The sequence below is a fragment of the Chelon labrosus genome (assembly GCF_963514085.1).
Source record: "Chelon labrosus genome assembly, chromosome: 17".
In the NCBI taxonomy this organism is placed as follows: Eukaryota; Metazoa; Chordata; class Actinopteri; order Mugiliformes; family Mugilidae; genus Chelon; species Chelon labrosus.
Window position 1 is genome coordinate 4,414,479 of NC_140350.1, and position 15,371 is coordinate 4,429,849.

Consider the following 15,371-nt stretch of genomic DNA (forward strand, 5'->3'; position numbering starts at 1 on the left):
TCCACTAAAAAATGGCACTCACTCCCACACTTACTCTCTCCTTTTCTAAATTCACTTAAACTCTGTTAGAGAGGCCAGTGTACTCTCCGACATCATCATCAGTACTTATTTTGTTCACATGCAAATGAAGGATTACATTCTGTATGTGTCGGCCCCTTATGTGCAAGCAGGGGCTATAACATAACTTCACAAAGAAACAAAAAATCTACATTAAAAATTGAAAAAGGAAGGGGAACATGCAATGCTACTTTGTTGGCAAGACGTTTTTATTTTTTTCTATCTCTTAAGGGGGGATATTTTCTTCATTTTCATTAACAAAAGCAAGAGAAAATATATATAAAAAAAGATTAGATCATCTGCATGGAATAATGTCATGAATCAAACTGAAAAGTCCAAAACGTGGATGAGATAGATGCTCATATACAAACCTGGGTTCTTAAATTGATCCGGGCTGTGTAGGTGCTGTAGGGGGGAGTTGCAGGCGGAGGTGGCATGCTCACTGTGCAGCATCTGAGCCGCTTGGGGCCCCAGGGAGCCATAGTCAGCAAAGGAGCAGGGCCCCCCCCTCTGGTCACTGGGCGCAGAGTAAAACCCATAATCGGGGAGGCCTGGGAGATACAGTATAGGGTGGGGAGGGGGAGGGGAGGGGACTCCATCATTGTGGAAATCAACTTTTTCACTGTCAAAGTCAATGTCCAAATTGTTGAGCATAGCTTGTTGGTGTGTTCCAACTGTGTTCTAGTTTTTTTAGTTTACATCCTTGCGTTTTGTATGCTTTAACTGGCCCTCCCTGCCCTCCCTCCCCAGCAGCTCCTGCCATGTGTCCAGGCCCCCCTGGCATCTGGTCTGTGTTTGAACCGTTCAGCTGTGTCATATACACTACCTCTACAATAATGATACAGGTTAAACCTCCTCAACTGGACCAATGACATTTAATACAAAATCAACATTAAGCTTCTATTTTTGTATAATTGACCTGTCTCCGTGTTTGCTTGCAATCATTAAGGAGTGAGATAAAACTGAAGAATCATTAAAAAAAACAGGTCAATACATTTCTCATTTCAAACCCGACAATTCTTGGTTGACGTACCTGAAGGAAGCTTTTGTCATTTAAAGGAAAGGAAACAAAGAGCACCAATCAATAATTAATTTAAAGCCTCTTTTTTTTTTTTTGTTTTTGCTTTGCCCGGTAAAATCTGATAAGGTTTTTTATGTGAATGAGATACAGAGACATTCATGTTTATTGATGATAAGCATTCTCAAGTGTGCTGAGCACTCTAAGCACGCCTCAGATTGGCCTCTTTGAAAGATTCTTTCTTTGACACAGATGGCGGATTATCAACAGTTTAGAAAATGTCATTCAGCAGTAAGTCGTGCTGACATTTATGGCTTGTTCTCTTAATCTGAGACAAGCTGCTCATATAAAGAGTGCAATTAAAAGAAACTGCTCCTTCTCACACCTCTTTGATAAGAGAGTTAATCTACTCAGGAGGGACTGAGATTGGTGACACCGGCTTTTCCATGCTGGGTTTCCCCTGCTGTGTGTTTGTTTTTTATTTGGGTCCTGGAGCGAATAGCCATTCAAAGCCACTTCACCTCTACCCATTCAGAGTGAGACAGTCCACTTCTGCCAAATGGAATGTAAGCACCAGCCATGTTTCTCTCCGCCAATGCTTTTTAGCACTCTGATCTCACCACTTGTGGGCTGTCTGCCCACTCATCAAATTATAGGCTCCAAATAGGGCAGGCTTCCCACGTACGTCACATAATGCCTGACACATTGAACAAAGCTCAAGAAGCAATCATTCCATTTACTTCACTTAGACAAATGTCACTGAAAATTGATTGGCCTTGCTAATGAGGAAAACTGGATCAATGGAATAATTATAATGGGGAAAAAAAACATTTGACAATAGCACAAAACCTGTTGTTGGGATTTATAAGAAAGACATTCTAAATATATCACTAGTTCAGAACAGTGAAGTGGCTGGATTTCTTTTACTGTAACATTCAACAATTCACATTGCTAAAATTCCTTTTTAGGAAAATGAACCATGTTGTAATCACCGTCATCTTGGGGAAAGAGAAGCTGCAGTAATATATGAGGGTTTAGAAGGATGCAGATTGGTGACTGTGACGAATGTTATGACACAGACCCTACATTAAACTGCAGGTAGTACCAGCAAAGAACTCAAGTAAATGTGGCTTTGAAACTGAGGACCAGTGTTTGTCCAAGTCCACACTAAACAAGAACTAGTTAAAAGTTCAGTTCCCACAGATTAAAGTGAACTGGTTCATGTTCATGGTTCACACTTTTTAATTATGAACTACGTTCATGGACTTAAGAATGAACAGTTCGCTTTCATTTTTTGTTTTTTGTTTTTTTTTCAACTCCATGTGTTGCTTCAAATTCAACAGTGATGTGGTGGATGTCTGGACTTGTTTTTTCAGACCCGGTGGGCACAATTTGCAGAAAAACATGGTATTTTTTTTTCCGCCAGAATCTGTACTGCCTTTTTCAACTCCTTCAAATGTTTGTGTGGATCAGTTGCTTCTGCGGTGGCAGTTGCTTCTCTTTCAGCTGCACCAGCCATGCTGTTTGCCGTAAATCGCACGTCAACTGACAGCTGTCGTAAAACTGTTTTTTTTTTTGTTTCGTTTTTTTGCCTGAACGGAGGTGAACTTTGTTATTTCCCTACAGATGGAGCGAACCTCACGTCTATGCTCACAGTTGGAAAAGTGATGCGTTCAGTTCACAGTTCACAAAAATATGAACGCGTTCAATAAACAGCGTTCATTGAACGCGTTCATGCACAACACTGCTGAAGACAGATATTTTTTCATTTGAGATAAGGCTATAATTGTAAATAATTGAATCATTTTAACCCGGACACCTTGTACCTCTCTGCTCAGCCTGGAAATTTTTATGCTTGCAGTGTATGGATCAATTGGCCAAATACCACATGGAGCTCAACCTGAATGTAAACAAGACTGGTTTTGCCCCTTGATGAATTCCTGCTATGTTTATTCAAAGGAGAAAATATTTCTCAGCAATGTTTAGAAAAATTTGCTCAAGTGAAAAACATGGAGCTACAGAGAGAAGAAAGATGCAGACAGAATTTTCAGTCGAATTTCATATGTAAGAAGATTAGTGCTATAACCCACAACCTGTAAAATACCACCAGTAATATCAAAAGAAGCTCACCACAGTTTGTAAAGGATCTTATCAGAAGAGGAACTGGCACGTGGGACAACATTTCTAATAGCTAATGTGCTTGCTGTATATAATTTACCTACATAAAAGGCAGGTGTTGGTGAGGGGTGATACGGTAAAAAATATACTGCGCACACTGTAAAGTAAGTATTTTTCCTACACGCATTTTAGATGACATTTAGCTAGCTAATACAAACTGACAATATTTCGCCTGCATGCAGCTGCACTGTCTGCAGGTGCGACGGCGAGACCCAGGTAAGAAACGGACCTTATTTTTCCACATACAAGCAGCTGGACGAGAGAGTCCAACTCAGACACAAACATGCAGACACACATTCTCAAAGCCATATATTTTCATCAGTGGCTATCTGATCAGTTATGCAGGATGAGACTGGGCAGAGTGTGCCCACAGCTGCATTAGTATCACCAATCATATCACTGTGCCTCAGACCGTCCCACTATTAATATTCACACAATCTATCCAGAACAATAGGCCTTTCTTGGACTCCTTTTTTCCACTGGCCACTAATTGGATGTAATTACTCATCTACAAAACAAATGAGCGTGTTGAGGTTGCCTTGGAGACTAGATCAGGGGACCCAGCAGTGCGAATCGTTCGCAGGGCTTCATTTATACTGATAATTATCTCCCCTGCCCCCACCCTCTCTCCCTTCTGCCCTCAGTGACCAAAGCTGGCTGTGAGGCGATGGAGAGGGGAGTGTCTTGCAGTCATCTGTTACTGACATCATCGGGGTGGCTCTCTTTAAGTGGATAAATGCCCTGTTCTCGTTCCACACTTTGCCAGGTGACTGCCTTTAAGGAGGAACCACAAACCTTGAAAGTACTACTTCTCTTTTTCTCACTTGTTGGAAAATAGAACTAATCACGCTGATGATAACGTATTGCCTCTTGGGACTTCAGGAAGTTTGCCAGCATTCTTTACCAAGTTTGTGATTATTCTAAATTCCACAGTAAGACATTTAAGTCAGAGCCTCCGAATATTCCCAAACAAGTCTGTTAATATAATGAAATCAGATGACAGTACTGAGGGTTTGCTAAAATCAGTTAAAAAGCCCTTATTCTGAATTCTGATCATCACCCAAATATTGACTTTTTCTCCTCAGAACCTCCGAATATACATGAACATACCTGTTGTTTATACAGTCAACACATACTGGGAACTGGGGAATACAAAAATCTATCCCCAAAAGTTATTTTCATTTCTGCAAATAGGAATTTTTCATGCAGTCATTGCTCCCCTTTCCCTTGTGGCCCCAGTGAGATTCCTTGGTGGCCATCAAACCACATCACTCTACAGAAGATGTCAATAAACCTGACATGCTGCTTCTCAAATTAGCTTTGAATTTTAGAGCTACCATAATTAGCTTTTCCATTTTCACCAGTGTCATTTAAAAATAGCGTGAAAGAAACTAACAGCTCTTTTGCTGTCTAGCCTTGCTTTCACTTTCCATTTGAAATAATCTTTTCTGAATGAATGGCTGAGTAATTAACAGCACTAGACACCCTTTTCAGAGAGCACAGACATTTCATAAATAATACATATTTAATGTCTTGTCATTTTGTGTTCAGAGAAGCTTGGCTAATGAATTTTAACAGATGATTTCTTCTTGCATTTACTCACCCACACTCAAGCCTCTGTTTTCTTTACTTTCCATTTTATGACTGCTTTTCCCTTTTCCTGGCATTCTTTCCAGCAACGGACAAACTAAACAGAGCTACTGATTTATATTTACCTTGAACCCTGGTTGGGGAATGATTTGTGGAAATCACAGTGGTAAAAGGAGATGTGGACACTGAATCATGAGTAAAACAATGTGCAACAGAGTAGTAAATCAGTTCACACTAATTTGCTACAGGGAAGCCCACACAGACCACACTAAATGATTTTAATGCAGATTTTAACCTGTGAAGGATCCGGTCTAGTTGGGACTGAGAAAGGGCACTCAGTTATCGACAGTCAGCGCAGATTATCCTATCGTGAGCAGGCTCAGAGCTGACAGCACTGGCCTTTTGCCTGAACACATTTTTTCAAACACGTCTGGTCAGGCTTAAGTGGTCTGAAGAAATCCAAGACTCACTATGAGTGAAATCTGAGAGCCATACTGGCTACAGGTCTAATGGTCATTTAGACACAGATGGTGGAATATATGAACTAACTGAAAGAGGAATTATGTCTTACAGTAATGCTTACCCAGACATTGTATGTTAATAGATTCATAAATCTTACCACTTATTTCATATTGTATGTTTCAATAAGGTTGCATAAAACTATGCAATGAACTTCATTATCTGTGTGCATTTAAAAGAAGTAGTCTATGGTATTTGTAGTTATTTGAAAATAAATGTATAATTTAAATAGAACAGAAAATTCAGCACATATTGTATTTATAACTAAATTTACTGGACAGAATATCATACTCACATTAAGCCTTTACTAAGTTTTCTTTGGAGAGGGTGTTATGTATGCAGCCCCTGGAGGGCAGAGTGGCGATGTCCCTGAAGGCCTGTGCCTGTAACCTCAGAGCATCTGCTCCCCACAGCTGTGAGAGCCACCGCTTTGTGGCGGAGGTGCAAAGGGACACTTTACCCTCCCTGATGTGTCAAATCTTTCCCTGGGCCTTAGACAAAAACGCAAGCAGGATGGGCTTGGCATGCCTGCTCATGTTATTTTGCACCAAATACATGTAAAGTGCTTCTGGCCTCAGAGCTGAGCTCTGCAGATTAGCATCTGGGACAAATGGACCTGTGCACACTCAGAGCCAGACTGATTAAGCCCTGTGCACATAGCCAGTCCCAGTCTCCTCTCGGGCACTGCTGAAGATCACAGAGCTTGTTGGGAGGAAATTGATAATAATCTTAATTTGGAAATGTCTGTCAAATGAGTATTCCCCTTTTTATCCCTGTAGAAAAAAAGAAGTGTAAGAAGTGGGATGAGTAAAAGACAGGGGAGGAATGGGTTTTAAATGATGTGAAGCTCATCCTGAGACCCAATAAAACTGGCAGGAGCACCTCTGCAATTTATACTGCAGTCCAATTTATGCAGAGCACTGACCCAGCCAACTCCATTTCAGTTTTGAGCACCTGAGTCAAGTCAGACATACTGTACTGTACATAGTAAGTACCCAGACCTGTAAATGCAGTTGGATGTGCTTTGTGTACACCGCAGGTAAAGCAGAGATCTGAGACTGACATTTGAGCTTCCCTGAAAGCTCAGAGGGACTCAGGAAAACACTCAACCAGAGTAGACTGGGACCTGTGAAGTTCCCTGGACTGTCAGAACCATCTGCATCACTTGCATTTTCTCAGTTTCTATCTGACAATGTTGGTGCACAAGAGAATTCAAAAGAGTCTACTTTAAAATGCAGAAAACGGGATGATAACTGAGCATCTTTTATAGACCGAGTAACATAATGAGCTTCTCAATCGGTTTTTATTAGCTGGACATTAATATAATGTCTTCAGAATGATGTTTCAGCATACATACGTTGTTGCTGACAACTATTCATTGATAAATATTTCACATTATTATTCAGTTCCTGAATGAACTACCTGTCAACCTCAAGAACAGCACCAACTGTGGCTTCTTTGCGCAGGTCTATGTTTCATATCAACAACTGAGGTAGAGCATAGACGTCCAAAATGCAGCCCAGGCGCTGGTACATGCATTAGTCATCTCCACATTAGAAATTTCACCTTTGTTTTCCTTACTATGCAGATGACTCTACTGTGTGACCTCCACTGACATTGTGCCATAGCTCAGACCACGTTTGAAACTGCCCTACCAGCCTACAAAGCAGAGTACGGGCTGGTACACCTCTACCTCCAGGCAATGGTCAACTTTGTGCTGCAGCCTGACTCCTCTGATCCAGTTCTCGTCTGAAGCTACAGTACAGTCTCTCCAACGTCCCCACAAACATGCCTCCAGTCTAGACCTTGTTTGTGCTGTGGAGGTGCAACATGCTACTAGGTGCAAATCAGAAAAGCACAATGCCTCTTTAAAACGACCGAAGACCAAGTTTCACAAAAAATATTTCGACTCACACCACCTTAGATTCACCTCTACTAAATAAAACATGTTGCCCAGCCTGTCCTAGTATTAACCATTAACTAATATCTTTGGACTGGGGTGAGGAATTTTAATAGGCAAGAGAAGTAGGACTGACACACTGATACTATTTAAATGTAGAGAACTAAAATCTATCCTAGCAGTTCAAAGAATAATGGTGCTACATCTTCAGTAACTTTTCTTGATATACACGCAACTACTTTTTCTATAGTTTCCTGCAAGAAGGAGGCCACAGTGAAAAGTCCAAAATACACCTTGTCATCAGCAGTGGTGTGTCATAGAGAGGGAAGTCAGCATGCTGTCATTTTGTCTGCTGAGCAATGGGAGTAGGCTGAAAGTGCCCTCTGTCAGTGATGGAAAATGTCTCCCACATTCTCACGACACTCTGTGTATGTGTATCGCTGTCAATCTTCAAACAAGCCTCACCGTATATGTCAATGCAATATTAATATTTGGCACGTATCGAATAATATTGAAGAACGTGCTTTTTTATTTATTTAAGTTCTGTGATTTTGGTGACACCCCACCACTCCAGCTTCTCTCCTACTGGGTCAAAGTAGACCAACACACATACAATATGTGGTGCTCTATGGGAACTGTAGGTGGAGTCAAAGCACAAAGAATCCACACTTACGTCATAGACAAGTCTTTTTTTCTTTTTTACCCCCTTGTCTGCACTAAAATTAGAGAATTTAGCAAAAAATGAACCCAGCAGAATTGCTATTCGTGAGCTGACATTGGGCTGAGTGTGCTGCAAATTTAACCGTAAGATAGGATGGAGATGCAGCAACATCCCCAGACGATACACACAGAGAGGAAGGTCAAGCCTAAACCATCTGTGTCCTCTGTGTGGTCTGTGTCTGTGTAGAGAGGAGACCACTCAGTGTATCAGTCCATGCAGCACGTTACTAGCATCGTCTCATACACTTAGTAACTCATTAATTCGTGACTCTTTCTAAAATTCATATTGCACAGGAACAAGACTGCGCTTGCTACATCATCAAGATGCACTAGTGAAGCTTTTCTATCGACACAACAGCTAATAAATGGTAGCAATAAAAATTAATATACTTGATTTAAGTGACAGTGTGCAAACATTTTATGAGTTCGGTCAAATTACAGTCATATTCCAGATTTTGCAGCTGTTATTGTAATAATATTTTTGCTTTTCAGGGAAATTCGAGCATATAGGGACAAAGCAAGGTGATTTTACTGAGTGATAGTCTCTTTAAACTGCCTCACGGGTGTTTAAGTACTCTAAAAAACAGGCCCATGATGTCACCGTTTTCCTTTCTAACACCCCTCCCCTCAGCCCCTGTTCATAATCATTTACTTGTCTCCCTTCCATTTGCAGCTGTCAGAATTAAGCTGTGCATAATGGCTGCCATCACGTCTCTTGCTTCCTGGCTGCTGCTAACCCCAAATCAACATTCCTGCTTCTTAGTGTTGTTCATTGCAATTGTTGGGCATATTGTTTGTTTTGAAAATGCAAAATCGAATAGCCTGATGAGACAGAAAGAACATCTGATTGGCTTCCAGTGTTCCCTCTGTTGATTTGAATTAAGTTCAGACGAGGACAAGAGGGTGAATGTGTTTGCCTGCAAGTGTGTGTGTGCACGCAGGTAGTATGCATACTGCGCTATAGCTGCCTGTGTATTCATGTGCAAGTGCATGTCACAGCGCACAACATTTAACATTATTTATCTCCCGACTTTAAATCTGTGAGCCACTGCACGAACCAGACAGCATCTAAGCTACAATTAAAACACATTTTCTCCAACAAGCATCTAATAGTATGTCTGATGAGGAAAGACTCTCTTTCCTAAAGCTGGGTGACTGTGTGCTCAGTCAAGGAAGCTATTATTGACAACTATTGAATGATCTACAGTTGTAAGGGGGAGAAAAGCAGGATGTCTAAACGAAGCCGACAAGCTGATCAATGCTATTTAAGACAGAAAGAAACTCGCATCCTGCTTTTGGTACAAATCTTTTGGTAGGTTTTTATCTGTGTGTGAATAGGGCGTTTTACTGTCTCTGTGCTTTAGAGAAGTGTCTGTATTTTAAGTTGATCGCAACTGGCATACTGCATACTGACTAACATTTCCATTAGAATTTTTTGAACATCTGTATTTACAAATAGAGCAACAACAGAATAAGCTTATATTTGTGTGGCAACGGTATGACAGTGATTAGAATGGCGCCTGGGCTGTATGAGAGTAAAGAAGAGATGTAGAAAAAGATGAAAACATGACTGACTTCAATGTGGATCGGCTTGTACTTCATCGCTTTCTACTCACTTCCTACTATTTGACGAGACAACCTACCATTATATACTCTATACTAAATATAATGAACCTCCATCTGGCAAAGAAAACATTCATTTTTGCAGTTAAATGTTTTTACAAGGTATTATTTGATAGCAGAACTTCCAAATATATACTATGAACATTTTGTTTGAATTTGTGCCTAATGTTTGATGCAAGGAGATGTCAAGGAGAGGCTACTTGATTTGGCTCACTGTCAGCTACTTTTAGATTCTTGCATCTGATTTATGATCTTTAGTACTAGTACAGTACGTGCAACCATAACTTTTTAATGTCAACGACCCTGCAAGCTTAAAGTACAGATGTTTCAGAGCACAGATTTTACTGAGGTTGTGTTCCTCTTTCGTGTAGGAAGATTTTGCAGTCTCCATAGACTGCAAAGTAAAGAGGGATACATTTTTTTCACAGATTATACCCGTCTGCCATTTTTAAGTTCCCTTTTTATTATTTCGGAGCATAAGAATTTTTGCGTTGCTGATGCCTCAGGGAAAGGGGTCTTTAACTGCAGAATATGCCTTTAAGAACGTTAAAATTGCATAAGAATGATCTACAAATAGTGTCTGAACTATATGTCAATCTAAGCTAAAAATGTGGCCCAGTGTGTCGGGGGCTCGGGGGACTATGTCTATGGAGAGAAGCAGAGCAGGAGAAGTTGAAGAGAGCAGCAGCCACACAGAACATGGACAGAGCGTTTACCTGGCCCTGTGCTCTGTGGGTACGCCAAGTAGCCGCCTCTTCCACGGGCCCCCCTACCTGAGCCACGCGCTGCTGCTACTGCCGCTGCCGCCACCGGTCCATATGCTGTCGCTGGGAAGCCTGCAGGCACATACACACACATACACACGCACATCACTTCATGCACATGGATGAGTACGTCCCAAAGCTACAGGAGAATGTTGATATCAGCGCTGAGCTACGGGATAAAACTATAGCTGTCAGAGACAGGGGCTCATGTCAGGGCGACATCTATCAGCAGACTCCTCCAGAACCCACTGTGATATTCAAAACCCTGCAGACCCACTGATCCAAGGAGAGAAACTGAACGATAGCCACGAGCAATCCCGAACATTAAGAAGAAAAAGTACAGATGTTTAAAACTGGCTGATATCACGCGTACTTCTCTTTTGAAAAATAGAACCTGGAGTATATGATAAAATATCCTTTGTTACGCAACGCAAACAAAAGGATTATACAGAAAAATAGATATAGAGAACACCATGTAAATTATATCAAAAACTTAGAAATGTATGATTATAAACTAAGTCTTCCACTAAAGATTTTCACAATAGATTTCAGTAAGTCTCTAAAAGAAAAGGTGCAAATTTGCATTCATCTGCAGTATTAAACTGTAAGTAAACTGACTTTGGGTGGGTTCGCAATTCACTAAGTCCCTGATTATATTAGGGAATGAATTTGGCTCTGGGGGTGTTTATGTCACATGCTTTGGATGAAAGATTATAGCCACTTCTGAGCTGCATAGACATGGGCATAATAGCCCTACCTCTGGGGACTATCCCTGCATTTTGTTCAGGAGTGCTCCCAATTACTTTCAGTTTCTATGGAATCAGAATAATCCAGTGTAATAAATTCCACATTTTTTTGTTGGGTTATTGAGGTGGAAGATATACATAAGAATTACAAAAAAAAAACAAAAAAAAAAACATTTCCCACAATCATACGGCCTCATCTGTTGGATGATTAGCCAGTCAGGAGAGACCTCCGTCTGCAGGCTTACGTGAGGACTGAACGAGTCCTTGTGTTTCCGTCTATATAAATACTCCTATGCAAATATTTATAGTACTTGAACTCTGTAGATATATTATGTATATCAACATACACATTAATAAATCTGTCTAAATTGTCAGTTTATGATACACTAATAAAACACAGGCCTTAATTCCATGCAAATATAAATTCACTTTTTAAGGGTCTGATTATTCCAACAAATATCAGCCTAATAATCAGACTGTAATTAAGCCAACGCAGTATCTGTGAATTGTAATTACATTGTTGGCCTTAATGAACACAGTAGCTAGAGGTGGCTGACAGAGGCGAGTCCATGCCCAGGGCTTGGGCTCTTCTCTCAGCACAGGAATGGCATGTCATTAGTAGTGGTGATGAGATTCCTCACTCTCGGCTCAACACCGTCTATGCCTAATCAGCCACCTAAAATTATCTCCACAGGAAATGCTTTCCTCACTAGCAAAAAAATGATCTCCAAATTTCCCCATTTGGAGTTTTTCTTGCCTTTTTTCAGCAGAATGTGTGTGAATGTGTGCACTGTGGTTTAGACATTACAAAATGACACAGGACACCTTAGAGGATTATTTTTTGAATGCTGTGGAGGTGAGAGGAGCACCAGCGGGTGACCTATTTTCCGAGCCAGCCTTGTACTGCTATTCCTCGAAGAGGGGCTCGCACAAAAGACTGATGAGACGGGGGAAGGGGGGAGGAGGTGAGAGGGCAGGGTCAGATGAGCCGCAGCCAAAGAGAAAAACACATAGCTTTTCATCAGCAGGCTGAGAAGGAGGTAATTCACAACTCTGTCGACACAATATGACCATGAATGCGAGTGTTGGGTGTGAGGTGCCATCATGCTGCGACTGGCAGGCAGGTGAAGAAGAGGAAGAAATGCCACTTTTCCACCAACTATCTAACAGCTCAGGAGAGAATAAGAGACTGGTGTAGCATGGGGACAGGAGAAAAAGAACGCGATAAAAAGGCAACTGAAATCAACCACGTATGTGACTGCAGCAGCATCACACCAGGAACCGATTCTAGCAGCTCAAATTATATTCTCCGCCTCTTTTCACAACACAAATCAACTCCGATACTCTGATATGCTAATGATGGCCATGCACCCCTGCATTTCCACTTACAGTGTCCCCATGGTTGCTGTGCAGAACAGTGTTCCATGCAGCACACTCCACCTTTTACTCCCTCCCTCCCTCTCTCTCTCTCTTTTCCTAAGTGCTGAATCTATCTTCCCCTCACTGCCATTGTCATGACACCCCCAATAGACCCAGTGGCTTGGAAGTTAGTTGCGGGCAAAGTTGTGGTGAGAGATTAACTTTGCAGGATTAGGTGGGTTAATTAATAGATGGCTGCTGCTCATTGTTTTGTGCTCACGCTGTAAGAAGCCACCCAAGAGAAGCGCTGCAGCATTAAATCAATTTCATGGCCCTTTTATTACTGAGGAGATAAAGCCAATATTTAGCTTTCAATTCTTCACAATTATTGGGCCCCTGCTTTGCCACTTGAGTGGCTGCGCTTGGCTGGGGACAAGGACACATCTGTTTATGAGCTGTGGAGGCCCGGGGGCCTTGGTGTCCGGACTCCGGGGAACTGTCCTCAGCTTTCTCTCCTCGAGCCTGTAGCGTAGAAATTCAGCCTTCCTCAGAAAGGAAGAAAGATTAGACCGAAAGAACGACGAGGACTGCCTCTCCGAGAAAATAATTACATTTTCTTAACACAAACATTTCGCTGAACAATGGTTTTTTAAATTTCTATAGACTATTTTATGTAGCAACTGCTTAATTTAAAGTTATTTTGTTTTCTGTTTTTCCAACTTTGACATTAACTTTAATTTCTTTATCCAACTTCACTGTTTTCCACTGAATAATCATTTACCAAGATTCATAAATGTATGCTTGAACTGTTCCTAATCCTATATATATATATTCCTATCTAAAATAAACTTTCAGCTAAAGCAACTTGGTAAACTGAGCTGCAAGTCAGATTCCTGTTCCATGCTAAATGGGCAAAACGTAGATCCAGAGCCCATAAGGTTATATTTTCTAACAGTACACAACACATACTGGAGCTTTATGTCTGTAAAGCAGCATTTTTCTTAGGCGCGTACTGGCTCTTTCCCTACCTGAACCTGTATTTTATGAGTCTCTGTGAACTTCACTGTACTGAAGTAGGAGGAGAGACACAGTAGGGGCAGTGTCAGTAGTGATCAAACAGCACAGAGCAATTTTTTTGTCAAGGTTTCCCGGGGATTTTTGCTTGTGCCATACTGGGTCAAAAGCTTAGTTTTCTCTATTACAAAACTGTCAAAGCAGCTTTAAAAGCAATATGATATTCAGGAAACTAGAGAAAACAAGGCGGTGTGGTTGGTCAAACGTAAATCTAGCCTCTTATTTAACTCCTGAGGTCTTTTAGTCAACATGATTTCAAGGTGATCTGTAATTGCAATGCATGCCAAATTACCAAGACTTGGCTAACAGTATATTTTATAATCTTGATCCTAACTTGGGCAAATAAAGCCTTAAATCTAAAACTCTAACCTTTGTTCCAGTGCACTATTTCTGATACATCCCTGCAGATCTTTTTTGGCATGCAGCCTTTCTAGCCACAGACTCACTTTCTCATCCTATTACTCAGACAACGTCACAATGAAAAGTTGTTGCATTATGCATCAATAAGGTCCTATTTATGTCCTACTAGTCTGACGACAACTTGACTGATGTTAATGTAATCTGTACTGTTCTTTGGCCCAAAACTGCCAGCAGCAGCTCCCCTGTCATTGACAAAGGAGCTCCATCAGTCACAGAGCACTCCCCTCATTTCTGCTATAAGAAGACTGTCAACTGTCTAATGCACAGGAAGAGCCCAGGGACAGTGGATACAGAGGCCATATGGATCAAATCTTGTCAAATTTTAATATCTGTGAAACTGAAAACTAATAGGGCCTTGAACTAAAGTAAAAGCTCATTTCCAGTGAAAATCTCAAGAGGTGTACATTTTACGAGGAATTACTATGCACTGTGTTTAACTAGACTTTACTTTTAGATTCTACACTGCCTGGCCAAAAAAATGTTGGACCACCTTTAGCTTTGATTACAGCACACATTCACTGTGGCATTGTTTCGATAAGCTTCTGCAATATCACCAGATTTATTTCCATCCAGTGTTGCATTCATTTTTCACCAAGATCTTGTATTGATGATGGAGAGTCTGACCACTGCATAAAGCCTTCTCTAGCACATCCCAAAGATTCTCAGTTGGGTTAAGGTCTGGACTCTGTGGTGGCCAATCCATGAGTGAAAATGATGTCTCATACTCCCTGAACCACTCTTTCACAGTTTGAGCCCCATGAATCCTGGCTTTGTCATCTTGGAATATGCCCGTACCATCGGGGAAGAAATAATCCATTGATGGAATAACCTGGTCATTCAGTATATTCAGGTAGTCAGCTGACCTCATTCTTTGGGCACATAATGTTGCTGAACCCAGACCTGACCAACTGCAGCAACTCCAGATCATAGCATTGCCCCCACAGGCTTGTACAGTTGGCACTAGGCATGATGGGTACAACACTTCATCTGCCTCTCTTCTTATTCTGATGCGCCCATCACTCTGGAACAGGGTAAATCTAGACTCATCGGACCACATGACCTTCTTCCATTGCTCCAGAGTCCAATCTTTATGCTCCCTAGCAAATTGAAGCCTTTTTGTTCTGGTTAGCCTCACTGATTAGTGGTTTTCTTAAGGCTACACAGCTGTTCAGTCCCAATCCCTTGAGTTCCCTTCACATTGTACGTGTGGAAATGCTCTTACTTTCACTATTAAGCATTGCCCTGAGTTCTACTGTTGTTTTTCTTCGGTTTGATTTCACCAAACGTCTACGTGATCACCAATCACAATCAATCAGGATTTTCTTCCGACCACATTTCTTCCTTGAAGACGATGGTTCCCCACTATCCTTCCAGTTTTTAATAATGCGCTGGACAGTTCTTAA

At 41.2% G+C, this 15,371-nt stretch overlaps 1 protein-coding gene across 5 annotated transcripts in view; it reads right to left on the minus strand.

Moving 5' to 3' along the window:
* Positions 1–15,371, minus strand: part of LOC311502857 (RNA-binding protein Musashi homolog 2) — a 241,153-nt gene that overhangs the window by 14,329 nt on the left and 211,453 nt on the right. For 2 of the 5 annotated variants that reach the window (XM_084565270.1, XM_084565269.1), the window contains 2 exons: positions 10,379–10,441; positions 429–608 (listed from right to left, as the gene is read on the minus strand). The exons of 1 other annotated variant lie outside the window; for it this stretch is intronic. In XM_084565270.1, coding sequence (XP_084421396.1) covers positions 429–608; positions 10,379–10,441 — 243 coding nt within the window. Of the gene's footprint in view, positions 1–428; positions 609–10,321; positions 10,442–15,371 lie in introns of all 5 variants that reach the window. 2 more of the 5 variants (XM_084565272.1, XM_084565271.1) reach the window with 2 other exon arrangements.